Genomic DNA, 26,301 nt, shown 5'->3' with positions numbered 1-26,301 from the left:
ATTCAGCAATAGAAAGGAATTACCGATACATGCAAAAAAATGAATAAATCTCAAGACCACTACGCTTAGCAAAAAAGGTCAATTTCAAAAAGTTTCACAGTATTTGATTTTATTTCTAGAACATTTTTGAAATGACAAACTGTACAGATGGAAAACAGATCAGTGGCTGCCAGGAGACAGGGATGGGGTAAGCACCGGGGAGTTCTTTTGCAGTGACAACAGTTTTGAATCTTGATTTTGGTGGTGATTACACAAATAACTACACGAATAAAGTAGCAGAGAACTATACATACACACTCATACAACCACACATGAATGTATACAAAAAAACAGTGAAAAGAGAGTAAGGTCTGTAGTCTGGTTAACAGTATTGTACTAATATATACTTTCTGGCTTTGACACTGTACTACAGTTATATATGATGTCACCACCAGGGGAAGCTGGGTAAAGAGTACATGAACCTCCATGTATTATTTCCGCAACTCCCTGGGATCTGTAATTATTTCAAAATGTTAAAAAAAGCTAAAAAAAAAAAGATGTGTTCAAATGTTTTTTTAAAAGAATCTCCAGTAGCAGAACAAGCTGCAGCTGCACAGATGAAAGAACAATTTCTGATCTAAATAGTTTTTTCCCAGGAGAATTACTCTCTAGTTCATGTCTACCTGTTGTTTCTTTATTTTTCTTGAAGCTAACCAAGGTCATTGGCTATATTGCATTAATCCCCTTCAGTGCCTACTGCGATACAGATGTTAAAAAAAAAAAGACCAGTTAAGTTCTGAATTGAGCAAGTTAGCTACTTCTGGCAGATACCAATACATTTCTAAAGAGAACCGGAGTTAAGCTGCACTGACTAGTTCTGTGACCTTGGTTACTTAGACCTCTCTGGACTTTGGGCTCCTCATCTATGGAATGAATATAAAGAGTACTGTGTCAGAAGACTGTTAGGAAAATTAAATGAGTTAACGTATGTAAAGTACTTAGGAGAGTGCCAGACATATTGGAATAGCTCAATAATTTTTTTTTTCAATGTGGGGCTTGAACTCACGACCTTGTGATTGAGACCTGAGCTGAGATCAAGAGTCAGATGCTTAACTGACTGAGCCACCCAGGCACCCCTCAATAAATGTTATTTTTCTAAAAGATTTTAAAAATATGACTCTTAGGTGGATTCATTCTCATGAATCAATGTCAGAATCAATAAAATGGTTAAGTGGTTATTTCCATTAACCACTGGGATTTCAACGAGAAAAGTCCGTTTGTGGCGATTATAAAGAAAAAAGCCCAATATGCCATCTTAACAGTACCTATGATATTTAGTTTTGTAAAAATGACTACTTATTATTTCCACTGAATTCTTCCCAGGTCCTATTAATTTCTAATAACAATAAAATATTAGATGTAAAATGCCAATTAATAAAGGTGTAGTCTAAAGACTTCAACTTTATGCTGAAATCTTGTGATTCATCTTACATCATGTGATTCTCTCAGCTGACTTATTGATCTTTCACTCTTCTTAAAATGACTTTTTTTAATTTTCTCTTATCCACCTTTGTTTAAATGTCATCTCTACTCTGAAGCCTTACCCCACTCCCCAGAGAGGATTGATCACACTATAACCATCCAGCTATAGGCAAGACTGCTGTCTACTGTGCTTACTTTTATACCTCTCACACACAGTATAAATCCTGGCACAGAGTAGACCCTCAACAAATATTTGGGAATGAACCCCTGACATCCCCTCTTCTGGTACTCCTATGGCAATTTTCACTTGCTATCACTAAGGAACTTGGCATATTGAATTACAATTACTTTCCCATTTGTTTCCTCCACCAGAGTATAATCTCTCTGAGGACCCGGCCCATGTCTCACTTATGTTTGCACCCTGAGTAACTAGCACTGTGACTGGACCGTTTATTCAGGAGATGTGCTGAGAGGTCACCATGGGCCGGGCACCAGCTTCCCAAAAGTGAACAAGGCAGGCACGGTTTCTTATGGAATAAGAAGACAACAAATACATTAAAAAGAGAACTTTTATTGGGATTAGTACTATGAAGAAAATAAAGCAGGACAATGTGACAGAGGGATGAGGACATTAGCTGGAGAAGTGCTACAAAGGCTCAGGCCTTTGTAAGGAGATAACATTTGAACTCAAAGAACAAAAAGGATCTGGTTATGTTTAGATCAGGAGTAAAGAGTCCCAAGCACAGAATAACAAGGACAAAGGCTCTGAGATATGAATCAGCTGGCTTTTTTTGTTTGTTTGTTTTGGTTTTTAAAAGGCAGCAGGTGTGGCTGGCACATGTAAACTAAGGGAAGAGAGGAGGAGAAGAGGTCAAAGAAGCAGGTCCGGGCTGGAGCACACAGGCTACACTGTTTGGACTCTACCAGCATAGAAAACCACTGGAGGATTTTTAAGTGTGAAGTAACAGAATTTAAATCACATTAAAAAATTTACACTGATTGTTAAGTGGTAAAGAAGTTGCAGGTGGTCATGAACTTCCTTCCACATTCAGACAGGTTAGGAGAGCATGCCATGTGGGGGCTGGACGGCACAGCGGGAGTGAAGATGGACAGAAATAAACAGACAGGTGATAAATTTCAAAGACATGGCTGGCAGGACTTGCTATTGAACACAGGAAGTAAGGTGTGGGAAAGAGGAATCAAAGATGTCTCCTGGGGATTTCACTCCAGCAAATTTGCTAAAATGGGGAAAGAGTAGGAAATATCTCCTATTTTGGACTACGAAAGTTTCAGATGCCTATTAGATATCCAACTGGAAAAGTAGCACAGCAGGCACTTGCTGTATCCTCTTAAGAGCACTTGCTGTATCCTTTTAAAAACTACCACTTTGAGGATAGACTCGTCTACAAATCAAACATAATACGGCATTTCAAATTTGACTAACTGTACTTGCTGCTTCCAAGGTAACAGAGAAAAACGGAAGTTCACTTGATGAAATGTCATTTTTGCTACTGATGCTCCTTGACCCATATTTTTAATACAAAGGTGCTGCATTTTAGGTCAGAAATTTTAGACAAATGCTGTCAACTCAATTCAAGTATTTGCTCCACTTCTCTAGGCCTTATAAACACTGGGGTGATTAGTGTCAAGAGCGGTAAGCAATGACTCACCAAATCGCTTTCACTCAAAGATAGTGAAATGCCATATATAAGACTACTGGAAGCCAAAGGTGCCGCTTTTGGCGATGATAGACATTTTAATCCATAGTAAAACTTATCCTTTTTAGCGTACGGGTCTGAGTTTTGACAAACACATACAATCAACTAACTACAATCAAGATACAGGGCAGTTTTTCACCCAGAAAAAGTTCCTTTAAGTCCTTTCGTAGTCAGTCCCTGCGCCACCCCCAGATGCTGGCAACTACTGATCTGTTTTCGGTTCCATTATCTTTTCAAACTCAACAGTAGTCTTATGAATTTATGGCATTTATTCAAAGATGCCTATTTCTTAAAAAATATGATGTGTGAAATATTAGAACCACCTAAAAAGCATTTGATGATGTTGTAAAAGAAGAAACTATCCTTTCCAATTATTGACAGAGGTTAGACTGAGGGCTCCAAACAGAATTGATAAACTTCTCTCTAAGACAAGCTCCTCATTTAATAATTGGCTTGGATGAAACAAGCATGAATTTTAATATACACTCAATAAACAGACTCATATACTTTTTCCTTTAAATAACCTAAGGTTTTAGATTACTGTTCTCATCCAAAAGGTCAATTAAGACATGAAACAGTCCATATCCTCACAATGGTTTTATCTATACATATTTCTGTAACAGGAAACTGGTAAATATGAATTTGTTTTATTTTCCAAGTCAATCTAATTTGTAGAATTTTGTAATTATACTTCTTTAATAGTATTATTTCCTATTTTTATTATCCGTTTTGTTTAAAAAATATTTTGACAGATATACATGACATTTAATTTTGAAATATATGCTGTTATTACTCAATTGCAACAGTGTTAAATCTGCTATGAAAGCAGGTACTTAAGTGGAGTTGCTGGGATTTATTTTCATTTTATACTAGTATTTAGGGGGAGTGATATTTCATGTAATTTATTTGAAAAAGTAATGTATCAACTGATTCTTAATTGGTCTGAATGAATGAACACAGCGTCCATGGTGTGAGCCAGAAATGGTGGCATGTGGTTCAGGGGTTAACACTTCGGGCTTTGGAATCAGTAAGGCCTGGCTTCTAGTCCTAGCTCCACTATTTTTCGGTTCTGTGAACTCTGGGCAAGTAACCTCCTGCGTCAGCGCCTCAGTTTCCTCATCCACTAAATGTGAACAACAGCACTACCAACTCATACGGCAGGGATGCGAGCACCCGGTACCACATCTGGCACGTGTAGTGCTCAATAAACAGTACCTGTTATATACCAGATGGAATTTCCATTTGGAAAACATGAAAATGTTCTATTATTCAGCACTCATTCTAGAACAATAAGTACCTGTGTTTATATCTTACGGTGGCAAAGTGAGGTACAGAGATAGCTGAGTGGTGCAGACGACTCAGGTGCACACATTTTAAAGCCGAGCAGAAAGGCACCTGGCCGTTCAGATAACTCTAGTGATTTAAGGTCTGATGCTGCCATCCCTTCTAAGAGTGGGTTTTTCTTTCACTTTTCTTTTTATTTATTTTATTTTTTATTAATTTTTTAATAATAACTTTTTATTATGTTATGTTAGTCACCATACAGTACATTCCAAATTTTTGATGTAAAGTTCCATGATTCATTACTTGTGTGCCAAATTGTGGAAGGAGCCAAGATGCCCTTCAACAGATGACTGGATTGAGAAGATGTGGTCCATATATACAATGGACTATTACTCAGCCATCAAAAAGAACGATTTCACAACATTTGCAGCAACATGGACGGGACTGGAGGAGATAATGCTAAGTGAAATAAGTCAAGCAGAGAAAGACAGTTATCATATGGTTTCACTCATTTATGAACATAAGAAGCAGGAAGATCGGTAGGAGAAGAAAGGGGGAATGAACCATGAGAGATTATTTATTTTATTTTTTTAAAAAAAGAAGTAAAGAAGGAATAGTGCTTTGTGATGGAAGTCATAAGAAAGCCAAAGGTGACTACAGGAGAGATGTACATGCTGTAATAAAAAAGGCCTCTTAACCATTTACTTTTCTCTGTAAAGCGAAGGGGATTTCATTAAGTGCAAATTCATTTTGTGAGGCCAACTGTATCAGAACAGCTAATCAGATAACGCTCAGGTTTGAAATAATTTTTTTTTAACTCAGTTCAAAATGGAAATAAGTATTTCACACCCCTTGCCCCTTTTCACTCTTATTCCTTTAGAAACATCATAATAATTTTTTTCCTTCCACTTTTTACAAGGAAATTTATAGCACTCATAAAATCTTAGACTAAGTCAGAAGGAAACTGAGAGGGTATCTAGCACAATCCTTTCATTTTAAGGTAAAGAATGAGGCCCAGAAGGGAACTGACTAAAATGAAATAAAAGCCAAAGTGGGCCTGGGACCAAGTGTCCTAATGCCCCACCAGTTACTCTTTCCGCTACAAGGGTATCAAATACTCGGGCTAGGCAGTCACCTGAGCTCCTCTGTCTGTGACACACATCATCCACCATGTCACTACTTCCTTCTGAGCCTTAACCCTTTAGAGTCCTAAACCACACTCAAGCTAGCTGTTGCCAGTGATGGTGGCCATGCCTCTAGTGATGTAGTAAATATAAATCCCAAATTTCCTGCTTAAAATGTCAAGACCTTTTTTCTCCTTTCCATTCTGTCTTTTGAATTTTAGAAATAAATAAACTTTTCTGGGCAATAATGATCTTTTAGGGCAATATCTAAATTCTACACATTAAACATGTGGTGGGAGATTGTGAGATAAACTCATTTTGTCAAAAATTTAAAAATAAATATAAGCAACATTAACCTATGGTGATAGAAATCAGAAAGTGGCTTCTCAGCCCCAGGGGTTGACTGGGAAAAAGCAGGAGAAAACCTTCTGGGGTGACAGAATTGTTCTGGATCTTAAATAGGGATACGGGCAAACTATACCCTTAAGATCTGCACATCTCTTGGGACGCCTAGCTGGCTCAGTTGGGAGAGTATGTGACTCTTGATCTCCGGGTGATGAGTTCAAGCCTCACGTTGGGTATAGAGATTTAAATAAAATTTAGAAAAAAAGATCTGTGCATCTCACTGTTTGTAAATTAAATCATTTAAAAACAATCTAAACTACTCATGTAGTATCATTCAGATTTTAAAATTCTCATCCAAAGAAGAGACTTGAACCATAATCCAGCTGATGAAAGGCAATGACCAAACTCCCAGACATCTTTCAAAATCAAGCTAAACACACTTCTGCTCAGCTACTCATGAGAACAACATCCACTGTGCCAGAACTCGTGTATGTGGAGAGCAACTAAAGAGCTTCCTGTCAGGCTATGCCAATTAATGGATTCTGCCTTAAAATATGAATGAAAGTATTATTTAAGCACTGTATACACTACCATAATAACATATCTATTGCTCTCCATTGTCTGCTAATATGCATTTAGAATTTAATAACAGAACTTCATCCTAAAAACCATACAGAACTTAAGATGATAAGGAAGGTAAGGTTAAATACAGTGTAGTAATTAAGTTTTTATATTTCTATTTTCTGTATTACTTTACTATAAAACCTTGGGTGTGTATAACATTCATCCCACTCTATACCATATCTGGCAAGAGAGTCTCGACAAAAACAAAAAGCACTGAAAAGGAATAGAAAACTGGCTCTCTTCTGGCTGATAAGCACATGATGTCGGCTCAGGAACCACAGGTGAATAGGAAGACAAACTGGTTAAAGATACAGTTCTGTTTGGGCTTATCACCAAAAAGAGAAGGGAGAGAAGACGGCAAATTTCAAGTTCAAATTATAGCTAGAAAGATAAGACAAATATCTCACCTCTTTCAACAAAGTGCATTCAAGTGATAAATTTTAACCTACGTTAGTAAAAGGTCTAGTCTAAAATCTGACACACTGAGAAATGGTAGCTGGTGAAGAAAATACTATGGTCCTATTACTAATAAAGGGTCTACGGGAGTGTGACTTCCCCTCCCCTTAGGGATGGTTATACATACCAAATCTGGCTTCACTCTGTGAGTCAGCGGAAAGGAGAGCCACATGGAGTACAGGGTGGTGAGCACCGTGGAGAGCCAGGACTGCTGAACCTCCCGGCTTCTGGGAATGCGGTGAATGTAGTATTCAGGGAGCTAGAAGGAAATAGTAAAAATCCGAATCAACTGGGCCACTGACACCCCAGGTAAACATAGTAACAGTTAACACTGCTGAAGTCTGGGGAAGCAACCAAACATAGTAATATTTCTGTAGCAAAACATGAATATTCACACTAAGTACAATAAATAAAGACTATAAGACTTGGGCCAATTCAAATTCAGGTTTTGCTGTCAAACTTGTGACAAACTTTGAGTTTTTTTCCCCCAGTTTTCAAAACTTTTTGGGAATTCAGGAAAGGGACTGTGGAATCTGTACTGCAAAGTACATTTGAATCCAATAAGATGTCACTGTTATTATTATGGTAAAAATAACCTAGTAGGGTCTTATTATAAAAGTTTTTTGGATGTTACTTTCCAATTTTGATGCCTGATCTCAGTATCTATAAAACATTCTTCAAAAAACCATGGGTTTTATCATGTCCCTTGAATTTTTAAGCTGTTAGCATATAACTTTGTAAAGAAGCAATGCACCATGTTTCTGGATATTTTTAGTGTCCAGGGGCTGGAAGGGCAATCAGTTCAACTCTGGCTCTAGAAGTCCAACTCCTTAGATTTCATCTTTGCTCTGGAGCGGCAAACACACAGGCCCGGTCGGCGTTTTGCAAGGGTGTCTGGGCCTGAAGACAGCAATCTCAGACCTGGACACAGAAGAACAGTCTACATCTCATCCCAGGCAGCAGCTTGAAGCAGCAGAGAAAATAGGTTTAGGAAGTCTCTGTCCATTCTCAGAAAAGGAACAAAAACTAGGCGAAGGGCGTACCTCCCCCTGGTATGGGGAGACTGAGGGACCTCCAAGATGGAAACTAGAAAAATACGCCCGAGAGTAAAAAACAATACTAGTGACCAAAGAGTGATGACCTCTGTTTTGACTTCTGGACACACATGCAAGGAGCCCGACCTCAGCCTCCAGATGAGAGGCTAGCAGTGGGCAGTCTCAGTTCACTTGTGGCTGGAACTAACTGGACAATGACCACAGATCTACGGTGACCAATCACCCAGTCTGCAGAGGACTGTCCCAGTCTATACCTGTAGGCCCAGCATAATTATTAACAGTGCCCCTTCTGTTCTCAGAAGCGTCCCAGTGAAATGATAAACTACATAGTAACCCATAGGGCAGGACAATGAATAGGTTCTTCCGAGTCACAGGGAAAGCAATTTATTCAGAACAGCCCAGGGCAAGGTGATGGGAGGATCTGCATTACCGTCAAGGATGAGAATGTAAGTGGTAGCTGGGAAGAAAGCCAAGAGGAAAGTTCTACCAGTGAGATAAACAGGAAAACAGTCAGGTGATGACGAGCTTGGGGAAGGGCAGTGATGAGGAGCTAGTCGAGGGATCAGAACCATGACCCCAACTGGAAGGGGACAGGAGAGTCTGTACGGTGCAGCTGTCCAGCCTACAGCTCTGTACTGGAGAGGCCCTCCATCTCCAAATTCCAAACAAATCTTCCACCTGTTATTATTTTTTAAAAGATTTTATTCATTTATTGAGAGAGAGAGAGAATGAGAGAAAAAGCAGGACAGTGCATGCATGAGGTGGGGAGGAGGGCAGAGGGAGAGGGAGAAGCAGGCTCCCCGCTGAGCAGGGAGCCCAATGCGGGGCTCAATCCCAGGACCAAGAGATCATGACCTGAGCTGAAGTCAGGCACTTAGCCGACTAAAACACCCAGGCGCTCCCCCATTATTATTTTTTGATGAGAAGTTCAGTAATTGGAAATCCTACCAAAAAGATTTCTCTCTAAATCCAAGTCTACCCACCCATTGCCCCCGCTATAGCAGGTCTGTTCTCCTCAGAGGTACCTTTCCCAACGAACCTAAGATACCCCCCGCCCCCACATGTACACATACTCTTCCCTCCCCCATTAGCAGGGCTGCTTTATGTTTTAAAATTACTCCACTCACTCTACTGGCATATTATATACTTATTTATTTACTATCTGTCTCCCCCATTAGAATATAACTTATCTGAGGGGGCCAGGAAATTTAATCACTGCCATTTCAGTGCTTGTTAAGAGTACCTGGTTTACAGTTGATGCTCAATAAATGTTTATTGAGCGAGTAATTCAATAAGTTGTTTATTGCACATTAGTATAAATTAATCAAATCCTGTTACCTAGCTGAGACGTGTTTAGACGGAGAATATAAAGGGGCACAAAGAAGGTGATTTTCAGAGTGTACATTTAGGGCCTTATTTGTAGAGGCCACTCAATAAATGGGTTGAACTAAATGGAATTCCTGGGATTAGAGAGAAAAAACCTAAGCAAACCAGGGGACTGGGAGCTTATAAACAGTTAAAGCCAGGAGGGACCAAGTTCTAAGGGCTTGGGGAAACAGGAGGGAGGATGAAAAGGAATCAAAGTCCAATGCCTTCTCACTCCAACAAATGTGTCCTAGGTAGACAGCCTAGACTTCTCAGCCCTGTGGGTCCTCTCCCCAGAAAACAGATCCATGAGAGAGGAGTGTCCCTGAGGCTTTGAGTTCTGAGCATAAAAAGGAAGGGAGCCTGCTAGGTTAGAGCAAGCAGAGCATCCCATTCTGCACCCAGAACTGCTTGAAAAACTCTGTGCCCACAGTTCCTGTTACACAGGCATGTAGTCAAGTGGAGGGAACCTGGGGCCATCTTGATAAGAACAGGGCTCTCGGACTGGCTATGCTTAACACATAGAAACTGGTGCTGGGGTATGCGATGTCCTGTATTGTCTGAAGAAAACACTGAGGGCTAGGCCATGGCAAAATCTTGAGAGTTTTTAAATTACTTTATATATTTAATAATCAAATACATAAAGAAGTTAACAAGGAAAAATTATCAATAGAAGGCTTGTATTTTGGTTTTAACAAAAGTTCCTTTGAAGACAAAAGAATGGGATAGAGTTTTAGAGAGCTACAGTTTAGGCCTGGCTATGACCTTTGGCCAGACACTCCTAGCGGCTGTAGCATCTGAGAAATCCAAATGAAGGCATCTTCATAGACACAGTGTTTTTGTTAGTCTATACCTCTGCCTTGAGGGAAATGTCCCTGACCCTCTTTCATGTCCTACTAATGGGATGCAGGACATAAAGGAAGCCTCAGCCATCACTTTACCACCCCCACTCCTCACCCCCAGACCCAATATTTGGTTCAGGAGTGGCCACACAACCCAAGCAGAGTCAGTCTTTCCTGGATTCTTGACCCAGGAAAAGTTCTTTCTTTGAAAGACACTGTGGGCTGTTAAACTGGCTCTGAATCCGTTCCACTGGGGCCAAAAAATGCATACTTGTTTCAGTGTTCCTCTATTCACTAGGCTTTTCTGTAACAACTCAAAAGTGAACTATCATTTTTGCTACCAAACATGCTATTCTGCATTCCCAAGCCAGAAATCGACAAATGAACAGTAGAATCTAGCATAAATAGATTTCCTGCTTATATACGAAGGTCATGAAATCTATGTTGGATTGGCAGGGATGGAGGGTAGCGGAATCTGCTCCGGTGTTTCCTTCTTTCAAAACCTCTACACACATTCCGCAACTATCTACTTATTCCCTCCGTCCCTGCTTCTCCTGGTCCGACTGTCACCATCTCTCACCATGACTACAAGAGCCTCCTAACTCATCTCTGCTTCTCACACTTTATTCTCTACAGAATTGCCAGAGATTATAACGTATAGCAGATCTTCCCTTTCATTCTCCTGCTTGAAACTCTCCAAAGGCTTGTGATAAAATCCAAATTTCTAATCATTCCTTGTTCACTCACCAGCCATACCAGCCTTCTTTCTGCTGCATGAATGCATCGAGCTCATTCCTCTCTGAGGGTCTTTGCGGTTCATTCTGAGCGGTCTACTGTGCCCCCCAGATTGGTTCAGCTCAGGTCTTGCGTGAACATTACCTCCTCAGAGAGGAGTCAGGCTTCCCACTGGCCCCTCCCCCAATATGTGGTCACCCTCCACTGCACTTATTTTACCATCTTCACAGCAATTACTCATACTTCCAATTAACTTGCTCATTTGTGTCTTTGATTGTTGTCTGCCTCTCTGTTCAGAACCAAGCTCCCTGAAAGGAAAGGATTTCATCTTGTTCCCTGCTGGAATCCCAGTGTGCAGAACGGTGTTTCGCACATCACGGGTGCTCAGTCAGTACTCGCTGAACAGATAAATGACTGTCACTGTAGTTTCGAGATGTCCAGACTGTGGTCTGTGATGGAGAAGATGCTGACTCTTTACCTTTTAACATCTCAGGACTGCAAGAGACCAACTAATCCAACCTCCCCACTTCACAGATGAGAAATCTGAATTTCCCTGAGGTGACAGAGGCAGCAAGTGGTAGAACAGGTCTTTCATGTGTCCTGAAACATGCTGCTGACTCACCCTTCTAAAGGCCCTTCTTCTATCTCCGTACCCACTTCTGAGGAGCCTGCCTTCCCCAATACATAATGAGCTCCACCAGTTTCCTATGGAGTTGTGCTCCCTGCCTTCTGTTGCTTCTATATATAGCCAACTACCCAACCTGACCCATTTTCTTTTCCCTCTCTATTCTTCAACTCACCTACCCCATATATATCCATAGCCTCCCACCCACAGAGCTTGTCCCTCTCCCTGGCTCTGCGGGAACAGAGCTCCCCGCCTCCTCCCATCGCTTTCTCCTTTGTGCCCTGTTCTGCACTGCAGGTTTGGCACACCAACCCCACCTGCCACTGATACCAGTGTCTCCCTCTCCTGCCTCCAAGCTTTTTTGATTAAAAAAAAACAAAAACAAAAACAAAAAAATATAGAGCCTTAGAAATCTTCAGAGCTTTCTGTTGAATCTTACCAAGTTCTGTTGTTTTGCTATTGCTCCTGCCTGAGAGCCAACTGGGATACACGCTCCTAGAAGGTATGTTTTAGCAGAGTCCTTTCTTTCTGTGCAGTTCAACGTGTATATGCTGTAGTATGTGCAGTTCTTACAATATGATCCAGTCTCTATCACACAACTGGCAGTAAGATAAAAGACAAAAAAGTGAGATTCTGTCTTTCCCTTATTCTCCACCATATCTTAGAAAAAGATGTATATTAGTTGGTGAGACATCCTTTCCATCCATCTAAGTGTCCTAATTAAGAAGGGGCAGAGGCCATGTGCTATATAGTACTGTGTATACCCACAGAGCCTCCCAGTGTTTCCCCCACATGCTCGACTGACGCACAACGAAATGTACAGTGGCAAGACAGACAAGAAAGGGAGAATGCTTACGAAAAAAATAATAGAGAAACGGATTATTTTTCAGGCTTCTAGTTTGTCTGAAATTATGTGAAACACTGAGTTAAATGCTAATAGTATATGACAACTTGTAACTTTCAAAGTATCTTCCAGAATTACATCACTGCTAAAACCCACAAACATATCTGGCTTTAGATCTGCGACAACCTAAATAGAAGTTTATAGTGATTTAGATGGAAATAATTCCACCAAGAATTCAGATGGCATCATAAACCACAACAGAGCAGATTAAGTGGTCTATGAAGTCATTCTTTCCTGTTACCACACACTGAAATGTACAATATGTTTATTATTTAATGAATGCCACACTATTGCAGAATCTTGGAAACAAGGCAAAACTAAAATGGTCAAACTTTATTCAACCAAAAATGGTTTCAGCTTTCTTTCATAACTATTTTTTTAATAATGCAAAGAATAATACATATTAAAAAAATATGTTGGATGGTTCCATCATTCTGAAATCGACATGACCATAATTGACTGCCTGCACAAGAAGGTTTTTATGGGCATGTCCTTTAAGTACTTGGTAGTTGCTCACTTCATGATACCTAATGAAGAAGGGCCATGAAGGAATGAAGGAGCCAAGAGTTCTAGACTGGGTCTTGCCGAGAACCAGCTCTGATCCTTTGGATCAGTCAATCTCTCTGGACCTTAGTCTCTCACAAGGGGGCCTGGCAAGACCATGGATCCTCAACCAGCCACCATGCTTCTACAACTGGCTCTGAAGTGTGACTTGTCAAAGACAAGCAAGGCTGCTGCTCCCGGCTTGTGCACGGCTTTCAGCCACTCCTCACTTCACTTTGAGAAGCCCTTCCCTACTTGGAGGTCCGGGCTTCAGGGAAATAAAAAAAGTCATTTGTTCTTAAAACAATTATGGGAGTCTGGCCCCCCAAATTTCTAATGTTCTTTATAATGACTATTAGTTGTCCTCTTCCTCAGCTTATATTGCCCCCTCCTTTTGCCAATAATAACCAGCTTTCTTTGGGTAAGAAAGGCAGGCAGTTTGGGTGGGATTTCAGTGCCTGTCTCCTTCAGCGCCAAATCTCTAGTTCCAAGAATAGGCCTGAGATGGCTTAGGCAACATGGAAATAATCCTCATCCCTGGCCACAGGGATTGGCTGAAAGATGGGACTATAATCCAATTGAAGACCATGAGACTGGAGACATTCGCTCTCTTGGTCTCCTACATGTTATAAGAGACCTTGTTCCCTACACAAGCTGGTGCAAAGACAGGAAGCCAGGAGGTACTACCGGTTTTCGCCACCCTGAACGGGAAAGCATTGGAGCTGATGGAGGCAGCACTGTGGGGAGGGAGGCCAATGGAGCTAACCCTGCGGGGGACAGAGCAGAGAGACACTATCGCTAGTGAAAACCTTGGGCAGCTGGAGCCTGTCTTGCCCAGAAATAAGACTGAATTTTTCCCATTTTGTAAGTCAACCAATTCCTTTTATTGTTCAAGCCAGTTTGGGGTTTAGTTTTTCACTTGCAACTGAAACACCCTTCATTTCAGCTTTAAAATGCTCCGAATTTGGGGCACCTGGGTGGCTCAGTCAGTTAAGCATCTGACTCTTGATCTCAGCTCAGGTCTTGATCTCAGGGTCATGAGTTCAAGCCCCACATTGGGCTCCATGCTAGGAATGGAGCCTACTTAAAGAAAAAAAAATACAAAAATGATATGAATTTAAGACTGTTTCCCTTTTTTAAAAAAGAAAACATTCAGTATCATAGATGAACACTGAACTTCAGAGCCATATTTTTCATCACGAGCACAGATTCATTCATTCATTAAATACTCTAGTGCAATGTACCAGGTGACAGGAACTAAGCTAGAAACACAAGGGTGGGTAAGACATTCATAAGGAATTTCTCTGTGACAGAGAAAAACTAGTTATTGCAATCAAAGAGATTAATACAACAAGGGACATAATTATTACATATAAAGTTAGCACCAAGTAAGAAACGATGGACTATACTTTGAGAAAACTAAGTCAGGCTTTATGGAAGAGATACTTGATCTGACTTGGAAGGATATGAAACTTACCAAGCATAACAGAGAGAGGGGAAAAGGGTCTTCCAGACATGCTGAGAGCAGTGACACATGAAATAGCATGGGATATTTGGGGAACTATGTTTTGGTATACAAGGAGCACAGCAGAGAGCAGCAGCAAATGGAGTTGGAGAGGCAGGGCCTTCAAAGCCATGTCGAGGAGTATGTACTCGAAACTAAAGGCAATGAGAAGCCACTGAAGGATGACAAAAAGGGAGAATGATGTGACCGGATCTGCATTCGGGAACTACCACTCTGGCAGTTATGACGAGAATGAACAGAAGGGATAAGGCTCACCCAGACAAGGGGAATCATTTGGCAGATCCCTGAAATATATCAGGAGAATGATGTCCAAGGCCTAAAGGACACTTGCAGCACTAAGGTGAAGGAATAGAGAGGGCAAATGGTGGGAAAGAGGGACTTAAAGAGGCTGGAGGGTTTGGAGTGATTCTTAGGTTTTTAGGTGGAGTGAAAGGGGAAACAGGCCGAGAGCACAAATTAGTTATGGTCTGGTTTTGAGCATAATTTTATGAGTCAGTAAAACACTAAATACAAAATATATCAATGTTAGGAGATGTTACAGGCAATTTTTCGGCTGAAATGGGGCCGGCAGGGGCTTGTACCTCACACTGAGGCAATAGGTTGACCTGGCAGGTGGGCAGACAGAGCAAGACAGCTGAGGAACCTAGGAAAAGGCAGCGTTCAGAAATGGAGATTCTAGGCAGGCACCCGGGGTCATAGAGTGGCACAGCCTGGTGCAAAGCTTCATTTGTCTCTGATAAGTCAGACTTGAGAGTCAGCTGTGGTGATCAGAGTGGCTTTCTGAGGATCCCCTGGTCTCAGCCAGGTCTCTGCTTCACAGTGAAGGAATGAGGTCCAGAGAGGCTAACTCGCCCAAGGGGGCAGAGCTGGTTATCAGCAGGGCCCAGTCTGGAACCTATGGCTTCTTCACCCACAGGTCACTTCATGGCACTTCCTCAACAGCTGCCATGAATTGAGCATCTGTCATGTTCTAGGACAAGGGAACATCCCTCTGCACTCATCACTTTCACTTCCTTCCTATGCTCAGCTCTTTGGTCAATCCTGAAACTGCAAGTACAAAAGTCAGCCTCACCACTTGTATTGCCTGGAATGATGTTGTGCCTGGCATGATTCTAACTACCAGCTCCACAATTACTTCCTGGAACCTAATGGCTAAAAGGGACTAAAAAACCTCCATCTGGGAAAAAGGAAGGACAAAGGGAAACAGGCCACATCCTGAATTTATGACAACAACAACAAATTATTGTATGGTAGGTCCCATAATACAAGTATATACTTAAAAAATTATGCTATTTATGTAAATGTTTACATTCAAACACTGGCTATTAGAATGTCTTTATTTTGCTTCAAAATGGAGAAACAGAAGCACCATATTCTTTTTTTTTTTTTTTAAGATTTTATTTATTTATTCGACAGAGATAGAGACAGCCAGCGAGAGAGGGAACACAAGCAGGGGGAGTGGGACAGGAAGAAGCAGGCTCATAGCGGAGGAGCCTGATGTGGGGCTCGATCCCATAACGCCGGGATCACGCCCTGAGCCGAAGGCAGACACTTAACCGCTGTGCCACCCAGGCGCCCCAGAAGCACCATATTCTAAACTGTTACTGGCTCCGTGTGTTGTAAGAATCCCACACAAATTTAACTGGCATAGGGAAACCGGACAGATTTGCAGAAGGTTGAAACAACTGCAGTATGTTCTGCATACTTTCCTTAATTCCATCAATTCAGAATCTGACTCAGACAAAGTTTAACCTGACTCGCCTTTGTTGTAGAAAGGGAGAACAGGATAACTAAAATTTAGGAAGGAATTTAAGAGATGAAGCTATTTAAAATACATCAGAACCATGTGTACATCTACCTGATACAGGGTTTTAAAAATAATCTTATTCACTGAGATAGCCATATCAGGACCTCTATTTGCAATAACTACAAACATTTCCTTATTCAGGTATTTCACTTATTTAGAATGGTCTTCACCAAATTAGAGGTAGTCTTTATCTATGCCTATAATTGCATATAGTCAAGGTCCACCGTAAAGAGGAAAAGTGCTTATATACGTTAGTCACACTCTAAAAATGTAAATCATGAGTCTGACCTAATTTACAAACTGAAACGAAACCCCACAACTGCAGCTATATAATTTCCAAACATATTTCTGTTAGAATTGCTTGGGAATTATGGAAAAGAGTTAGCAAATGCATTAGAGTTAGAAGTTTCCGTAAGTTATAGCAGTCTCAGTCCACTGTGTGAGGTTAGCACCCCACCTTGTGGAAACTAGTAGGTGCTGTTGAACGCAAGCACGCCATTTCAGAGGTCATGCTTGATAAACCCTGCAACCACCAAACTGCCACTGATTTATACACGTGTATGGAATAAGGAATACAAGCCGAAAGATCTCTATTTATTAAAGTAACTAATGTGCTTCCAAAAAGGTAAAGATACCTCTCTCAAAAGAATGGTGCTTATGAAATGTATTTGGGTTATTTAAGAAATAAATATTTCAATCAATAGGTTATTATTTCCACTTTCACTGTTTTCTAATTGTAACCTTGAAAATACAGAAAAATGTTCAAGGCAAAAATCAACCATTATACACAACTCAAGAGATGATCCCTCTACCCTCTATACCACCTTAAAAAAATATCGGATCACTTAAACCCTTTCTGTAACTGAAAGCATTCTAAGATGATCTCAGGTTTCTAAACTTGAAATAACTTCTTACCTTGTAATTTAACCAACTTCTTTCCCAATCTGTCATGGTTCAAAAACACAGCCTCCATTTGTCTGAATGTGCCCTGCACTTTCCAACTTCCTCTCTTCTCCCCACTCTATCCTCCCCTCTTCACATTCTCCTACCTTTTAGAGAAGCCACCTCCCCTCTCACCCCAATACTCTAGCCCTGAGATCTCTCCTTCCCCTGCATTCAAAGCACTTGTTGTCTTTTTTTCTTAATTAAAGCTATATATTTTTTATCCACACACACACACACACACACACACACACACACACACACACACAGAGTTCTGAAGTTCCCTATGAGACCCTCAGTTTGGTCAAACACCTGAGGTAATTCATCAGCACCATTGCTTGTCTGGCACCACCCCTTCTGGCGTTCTCCGTCCCCCTGCTCCACCTCCCAACCAGTTTCTCTCTAGGCCTGCCGCATGTGCTGGTCTCCACATGGGAACTCCCTTCACTGCCATCCTGATAACTCCCTTCGCTTCTCTTCCGGGCTGACACCTAGATTCTAGGACTCCAGTCTTCCTCCTTCTTGGGTCCCCCTTGTTTCTGTGGAGCACATACTCTGTGAAAAGGTACATGGGAATCAGTCTGAGGACTGCTCTAATCATCACCCTGAATGCCACCCAGACCCCAGGGTGACTCCTTTTGTTTTCCTTTTTAGAAATTTTTGGTTATCTTCTCTTTATCACTAGTTCTGAAGTCGCATGATGATATATCTTCAGTGACTACAGTTTAACTGGGCTGGGGACAGTTGTTTAGTTTGAAGGCCATGTCCTTTCAGTTACGGGAATTTTTCTTGGGTGATTTTTTTTTTCTTGGTAATTAAAGTTTGGCCTGTGTTCTTGTTCTTTCTGGACAGTAGTCTTCCAAAATCCAGTTTGATTATCTAATTTGCTTATCTTTTCTCTATTGGTTTTAACTTTTTGTCCTGCTTTATACCAGAATTCTTCAATATGATCTTTGAATATTTTGATTTTTTTATTCCTACAATCAAAATTTTAATAGCCAAGTGTCCTTCTAGTTCTAGGAGGTTTTTTAAAAAATAAATATCATTCTTCAAAGATACATTGTCGTGGGGAGCTCAGATGGCTCAGTTGGTTAAGCATCTGACTTTGCTCAGGTCATGATCCCAGGGTGCTGGGATGGAGCCCTGCGTTTGGTTGCCTGCTCAGCGAGGAGTCTGCTTCTCCTTCTCCCTCTCCCTCCTCCTTCTTCCTTCCCCCCTCCCCCTGCTTGTGTGCTCATGCCCTCTCTCTCTCCCAAGTAAATAAAATCTTTAAAAAAAATCAATGTCCTTTCATTTCCCTGAAGATACCGTTTTCCCTTAAGTCCTCCCCCCTCTCCCCTCCTCGATTTGTCCTTTCCTCTGATTCCTTTTGTCACAGTTCCTTCCCCAGTTAGTTTTGCTTTTCCTTATGTTTGAGGCTTCCTTCCAATGTCTGAATCTGCGGATGCCAGTTCAAGCCAGTGATTCTCAAGAACGGGGTGGGCTTCTCCCCCAGGCACATTCGGCAAGGTCTGGAGATAGTTTTGGTTGCCAGGACTGTGGGGTAAAGGGTGGGGAAAGGAGGAGTGCTACTGGCATCTAGTGGTAGAGGCCAGGGATGCTGCTTGACACCCCATAATGCAGAGGACAGCCTCCCCACATAATTTACCTGACCCCTAATGTCAGTAGCGTTGATGCTGAGAAACCCTGGTTCGAGTTAAGGAATGAGGCATTAGAAGGCAGACTGGAAGCTTGGTCCTGGGTGGGGCTTGTTAAGAGGAGGATAAAAGTAGTCAGGATGCTACCATTTCATTGGGGGAAATCCCAAATGTCAGAATCTATAGTTCTATACTCCTGAGCAAATCAGTTTCCCCAAAACTAATCTTCAGTTTCCTGCCTGGGTGAAATAAATGCAGCATTCTGGGAACTGATCCGAAAGGAGACTAAGTGATGCATACTGGGGGGACAAGGAGTAATTATACATTCTCCTTGAGCCCTCTGTTCACAGGGCACTTTCTTACCCCATCCACAATTTGGCTTGATGTTCCCAAAGCCAAAACCTTTTTAGTTCAACCTCTCCAGTGGAAAATGTTGGGTGTTCTGCCAGGATAGGGTAGAGGGTCTGGAAGTCTGACTGGTCTATAGGCAGCTTCAACCAAGAGGACTCTTTTTAGCCCCAATTTGTACTCTAGTCTCCAGAGGTAGCACTGCCAGTGATGCTTTTATCAATTAACTAGCATACCCAGTGACACTTTTATTAATTCCTAAGGTTTCCAGTATTTGTGCTTATGCCTCTCCAACTGCACCAAAAATTTCTGGAGGCAAAAGGGCACTTTCTTTCCTTATTTGTGGTCCTTATAACACTTGTTCCAAATTTTGCACACAGAAACTAATCAATCAGTATCTACTTTTGATTTTCAAGAAGGACTTCACATTGGGGAAGGCACAGCTTCCAGGAGCTGTTCTACCTATCTCAAACAAAGAAGAGCTCATGAAACAGATGCCAGTACTGCAACCTCAGCAAGGTACTTGGTGAATCAAACCTTTACATAAAAACACTCTCCAGGTGGAAAGTCTGCTCTAAATCCATAGAACGCCTTTTCAACTCAGGAAAGGAAAATCATCCTTAGCAAGGATATATGATGTTTCTAAAAAAGAAATGATACAACCTCTCCTTACCTTCCCCATGCCAGATTAGTCTGTAGTATATTCTAGAAATCACTCCAGCCGCCATCCTGAAGCTCAGCCCTCTGGCGCCTTCCCGCAGAGGTACTGCAGGGCGCTCTGGCACTATGCTCGGCAGTGCACTGCCACCTGGTGGAAGCACGAAGGGATGACAGCGACAGGGGCTGAGGAGGCAGCGAAGTTCAGTAACAGAAGTCCTCTTGACACCTGGAAGGAGTCTCCAGGACCATTTCTAAAATTTGAAGGACCTTTTTGTTTGGGAGAGGGAGAGAGGAAAAAGAAAAAAAGGGAGAGAGAGAGAGTTCAAGGGCACGGGACTTAGGAAATGGTTTTGAATCAGGGCAGGCAGGGCCTGTGTAGTCCCTCTGACTCCCAGGTTGCATCTAGGTCCCTCAAGCCAAGGCAGAGGCTGCTGAATCATTGGGGTGGTATGACATGTTATTTATAAAGACACTTAGGGACAGGGATACTCCACCTAGACTTCCAAGATCAGTGACGGCAACTCCATTCTTAAAATTGGTCAGACCAAAAGCTTTGTAGTTCTGCTGGATTTCTCTCTTTTCTTCACATCCCTTATCCAATATGTCAGGAAATTCTATTAACTCTACTTTCAAAATACATCCAGAGAACAACCATTTGCCCCTATTCCTATCCCTATTGGTGCAAGCCACACTACTTCCTGTTTGGACTGCTCTGACGCCCCCTAACTGGTCTCCTTGGTTTTACCCTCTACCCTAGTCTATTTGTAGCACAGCAACCAGAGTGATCTGTTTAAAACAGCTCTCCACTTCCCTCAAAGAAAGACAGGCAGTCCTTATAATGGCTGACAAGGCCCTATATACTCTGCCCCCTGCCCCACCCTCCCATCTTCTCTTCCTTGTCTCCCTCCTCTGACTCGGTTCTAGCCACCAGGACTCTCTATTCCCCCAGCATCCAGGAATGCTCCCACTCGATGGCTTTCCCAGAGACTATTCCTTCTGCCCGGAACACTTTTTTCCCAGGCATCCTCATCTTCTTTAAGGACCTAGGAGCAAATGCAATTTTCTTCCTCCCTGTCAGAATTCGCAATCCCATCCATCCCTGTGTAATCTTCCCATAGCACTGACCACCTTCTAACAAGCTTTATGATTTTTTTATTCACTATGTCCAGTATTACTGTCCTTCTGATCCAGCTCAAGTTCAGTGAGCTCCATGATAGCAGAATTTTTTTTTGGTATGTTTTGTTCATGGGTGTATCCCAACTGCCTATAACAAGCCCTGGCCAATGGAAAGCAAACATCTATTGTTAAATAAGCAAAGTTTAAAAAAGGAAGGAAAACTGGGGCACCTGGGTGGCTCAGTCAATTGAGCGTCTTCCCAGGGTCCTGGGATCGAGCCTGGCATTGGCATCGGGCTCCTTGCTCAGTGGAGAGCCTGCTTCTCCCTTCCCCTCTGCCTGCTGCTCCCCGTTCTTATTCTCTCTCTTTCAAATAAATACATAAAATCTTAAAAAAAAAAAAAAGAAACATGTGACTTCCTTACTTGCTAGGCACAAAGCTGCTTTATTTAAAAAAAAAAAAGAAGGAAACATTAGAATTCTGACTACTATTGCTTTATAAATTTGGGAAAACCGAAAATCTTTTTTAAAAAGATTTTATTTTTAAGTAATCTCTGTACCCAACATGGGGCTCAAGCCCACAACTCTGAAATCAAGAGTCACATGCTCTACTGACTAAGCCAGTCAGGCACCCTGGGAAAGTGAAAATCTAAGTTTTTAAGCATTAGAAACATGTTTCTGTGGTTATTTCTGTCACATTTATGTCTATGGCTATGAATAGAGGGCATGGAAAGTTTTATTTAGTGATCAGAACAACAACTGTTTAGGATAGCTATTGTATTTGTCTCTACCCCCCATGACATTTATACTCTTTACTATGTTTACTGCATTTATTTTAAATCAAGAATTCAATCAACAACCTAGCAGAACGCTAAGTGGGAAAGGGCTGACATGCCCTTTAATGTCAGCAAATTACTTAATCTGGGCTTTTTTGTTTTTTAACTGTTTTTCTAATTAAGGTAAAACACACATAAGAATACTTGTGTACGTATATAAGTACAAACATGTTTACTGCAGTATTCAGTGAAAACCTGAAAACCACAAGAGGGAAATGGTGCATCATCAATACTATAAACTACTAGGCAATCATTAAAAAAGTGCAAAGTAGACCAATATTTGCCAAAATGGAAAACTATCAAGCCATGGAGTTACATGCAAAAATGCTGAAAACAATACAGTGTTTGATTTATAAACTAGCCGTCCCCTGCCCCCATCCCGTTTATGTGTATATATGAACATGTAATTTATAATATTTTTTTAAAGATTATTTATTTATTTATTTAACAGAGAGAGACAGCCAGCGAGAGAGGAAACACAAGCAGGGGGAGTGGGAGAGGAAGAAGCAGGCTCCCAGCGGAGGAGCCCGATGCGGGACTGGATTCTGGAACACCGGGATCACGCCCTGAGCCGAAGGCAGACGCTTAAGGACTGCGCTACCTAGGCGCCCCCTATAATATTTTTTAATAATACATGTACAAAGGAGGGAAAAGGTCATACCAGCAGGTATAACTCAAGCTGGTACAATGTTCACTTCTAGAGAGTGGGACAGGATAGGAACAGGGAACCTCCACTTTTTATTTTATATGAAGTGAAGAAGTTCTTTACTGTCTGCTGTTTTTAAATTAATAAATAAAAAATAGGAAATAAAATTTGGGAAGAAAAGAGTAAAGGAACAGAAAAATAATCACTTACAATCCTGCCACAGTTGATGGTGGGGGCACACTTAATAAAGATTTGCTGAAATATACATGTATAGAAGTATAGTGTCTTTTACAGAATTGGCACTCATTTAATATTTTTTGAATAAATGAACAAATAAATAACTTTCTTGGTAAAACTGTATAAGCTTACTTACAGAGTAGTGGGAAATCTAGTTATAGGACCCCAAAGTGAAGTGGGCTCTAATTTTTAACCCTTCAAATCAGTTTTCAGCAACTTTGGTTATTTTTTGTAAGAAAAAAGCCTACTCTGTAATTTTTACATGTAGTTTTGAAAATGTTTTATTCAAGTGTCACTGAGCTTTTTCCCTTAGTGATAGGATCTAAAAGGGCTAACTCAGGCTCTAACAGAAGTTGCACAGAGTAACGGTTGTCAAGGAAGGCAGTTAACAGATAAGGCTCAGACTGGAAAGCAAATAGAAGGATGAACCAAGATCCACAGTGCAGTGCCCTGAGCCTCCATGTCTCCCAGGGGTCGGTGCCCCTGGTGAAACACAGGCCAGTGTGGAGACTGCTGCTCTCCAGGAAGAAAGCTCTGGTGTGATTTTTCACTTACCTTCATAAAACACAGCTCTGGTAATTGGTTCTATTTGGAGAAGTTACTATCCAATCTTTCTGAAAGATATTACTTTAGCTACTTTTTACTTTAGAACTAATCCCAGTGGAAATTACATTTTTTTAGGAGGCTTTTCAAGATATTTTTTCATATAAGTAATTTCACAGCTAAACATTTGTTTCCTCGTTTTTGTTTTGCTTGTTTGTGTGTGTGTTTTTGCTTAGCTTTCACTCTTCATCTTTCTAACTTCAGTTGCTTTATTCCAGCGGGGTTGAGATGCTTTTCCCAAGGAAAGCCTGTTTCTCTTTAAACGCTAAACTATGCAGAGAAACACAGGCTAATAGTAGAGTTAAAAAGTACACCACGAATAATTATTTCTCTTTACTCCTGTGTAATAAATAGGATAAATAACATACCTTAAGATTTTAAATACCATTTTAAAAATTATACTGAATCAAAGGAATCGGGAAATTTGAATGAAGTTTCTGCAACAAAAATAGGTCATCTCTACCACTTAATTAGCAAAATTATATTAATTTAAAAAGTAGCGTAAACATCTGCTATATATTTATATCTAGTATAAATAGACAAATATGAGCATTTAAATATTTTCCCTATAAACCAGCAAAAACATTTAGAAATTTACTGAGTAATTCCATATCAGTGTTAGTTATAAACCAAACAACAGAAAATTTCTATGATACTTGGATAAATCTAAGTGATTAACAACTGGTAATTTGTATCTCCTGATTTCTGGGAAAGTCTTTTACGTTTTTGGAAGAGCAGGCTTGTGTTGCAAATGTGGCTTCTGGCTTCTCACCAGAACCAAGTGTGAATCGATGCACTTTTACTCCTAAAGTGCCCTGAGTGATGTGGATGAGATACCTTGCCCAGGCACAGAGTACAATTACTGTTAATGCTTCCAAATACTTGAGACTTTCTGCTTCATTTAAAAAGTCTGAAAATCAAACTACAGAGTGAGAGTCAAGGCCTTTAACCATAAGAGTATTATGTATTGCTAGGAAATTGCAGATGATACAGTTCTATCACAAAAGAAAAGAAAAGAAAAGAAAAGAAAAGAAAAGAAAAAAGAAAGAAAAGAAAGAAAAGAAAGAAAAGAAAAGGAAAAGGAAAAGGAAAAGGAAAAGGAAAAGGAAAAGAAAAGAAAAGAAAAGAAAGAAAGAAAATTGGTGAGTGGGGGAGTTGCTACTTATACAAACAGTCCAGAATAGACTTTCATACAGAGAATAAATTAAAACTCTGACTTTAATTAGAAAATTAATTTGACTTTGGTTCTGGCACAATGGCAATATAAACTAACCTGAAAACTCTCCTGTAAACAGATTAAAATGCTGTAAGAATGGTAACAATATTTTTTTATCTGATGTAGAAAGAAGGGAAATCCCGACTTGCCAGAAATAAGAAAAAAATGAAAGAGGAGAGACAGCTTGTGACACAGAGGTCCAGGAGGGAGACTAATCACACCAGTAACCCAGGGTGGGGGTTTGAGGCCTCCCCCACCGCCCCGCCGTGGGTTCTGGAGAACAGGCCACAGACGAACGACATACTGACAGCCGATATTTCCATGACAGTAACAGTTCCCTATATTTGAAAATTAGAGTGCTCTGGGGCTCAGTTCTTAGTCCTCTTCTAATTTCTAACTATACTTAGTCCCTGGGTGGGACAAGAAGTCCAGTTTCTTGTTTTAAGTACCATCAGGTAAACACAGAAAACTCCAAAATTCATATTCCAGACCAGAGCTCCCTCCTGAACTTCAGACTTACAGATCCAACTGTAGAGTCAGCATCTTTACATGTATGTTTACAGACATCCCACACTTAGTCCTCCTCCTCCCTCATGTAATCTTCTTTGCCTAAATTAATGGCAATTCCATTCTTCTGGTAGCTCAGGCCAAAATCTGGATGTCATCCTCTACTCCTCATCTCTTTCCCACACCCACACACAGATAAAATTTAGCTCTACCCTCAAAATATATCCAGAATCTGATGGCTCAGATCATGATCTCGGGGTCCTGGGATTGAGCTCTGCATCAGACTCCTTGCTCAGCAGGAAGTCTGCTTGGGATTCTCTCCTTTTCTCTCTGCCTCTCTCCCCGCTCACTCACTCTCTCTCAAATAAATAAATATTTAAAAAAAATACTAAACGCCATATATGAAAACCCACAGCTAACATCACACTCGATGATGAAAAACTGAGAGTTTTTCCTCTAAGATCAGGAATAAGGCAAGGATATCCACTCTTACCACTTCTTGCAACATAGTACTAGAAGTCGTAGTCACAGCAATAAGACAAGAAAAAAGAAATAAAAGGCATCCAAATTGGTAAGAAAGAAGTTAAAGTGTCACTATTTGCAGATGGCATAATACTATATACATAGAAAACTTTATAGACTCCACCAAAAAACTATTAGAATAAATGAATTCAGTAAAGTTGCAGGGTATAAAACTAATACACAGAAATCAGTTGCATTTCTATACACTTAACAAAGGAGCAGAAAGAGAAATTAAGAAAACAATTTCATTTGCAACCGTACCAAAAGTAATAAAATGCCTAGGAATATACTTAACCAAGAAGGTGAAAGATCTGATCTCTGAAAACTATAAAACACTGATGAAAGAAACTGAAGACAACACAAACAAATGGAAAGACATATCATGATCATGGACAGGAATCATATTGTGAAAATGTTCATACTACCCAAAGCAATCTAAAGATTCAATGCAACACCTATCAAAATACCAACAGCACTGCTGACAGAACTAGAACAAATGATCCCAAAATTTGTATGAAACCATGAAGCATCTCAAATAGACAAAACAATCTTGAGAAAGAAGAACAAAGCTGGAGGTATCACAATTCCAGATTTGAAGATATACTACAAAGCTGTAGCA

At 40.7% G+C, this 26,301-nt stretch overlaps 1 protein-coding gene across 2 annotated transcripts in view; it reads right to left on the bottom strand.

Annotated features, from left to right (window-relative positions):
* The window catches only part of ALG14 (ALG14 UDP-N-acetylglucosaminyltransferase subunit), a 108,826-nt gene that overhangs the window by 69,483 nt on the left and 13,042 nt on the right, over positions 1 to 26,301 (bottom strand). For both annotated transcript variants that reach the window (XM_008697685.2, XM_008697684.2), the window contains exon 3: positions 7,140 to 7,271. In XM_008697685.2, coding sequence (XP_008695907.2) covers positions 7,140 to 7,271 — 132 coding nt within the window. The remainder of the gene's footprint in view (positions 1 to 7,139; positions 7,272 to 26,301) is intronic.

This window comes from Ursus maritimus, unplaced genomic scaffold (assembly GCF_017311325.1).
Source record: "Ursus maritimus isolate PB19 unplaced genomic scaffold, ASM1731132v1 scaffold_12, whole genome shotgun sequence".
Classification (NCBI taxonomy): Eukaryota; Metazoa; Chordata; class Mammalia; order Carnivora; family Ursidae; genus Ursus; species Ursus maritimus.
This window is presented reverse-complemented; position numbering and strand designations above follow the sequence as displayed.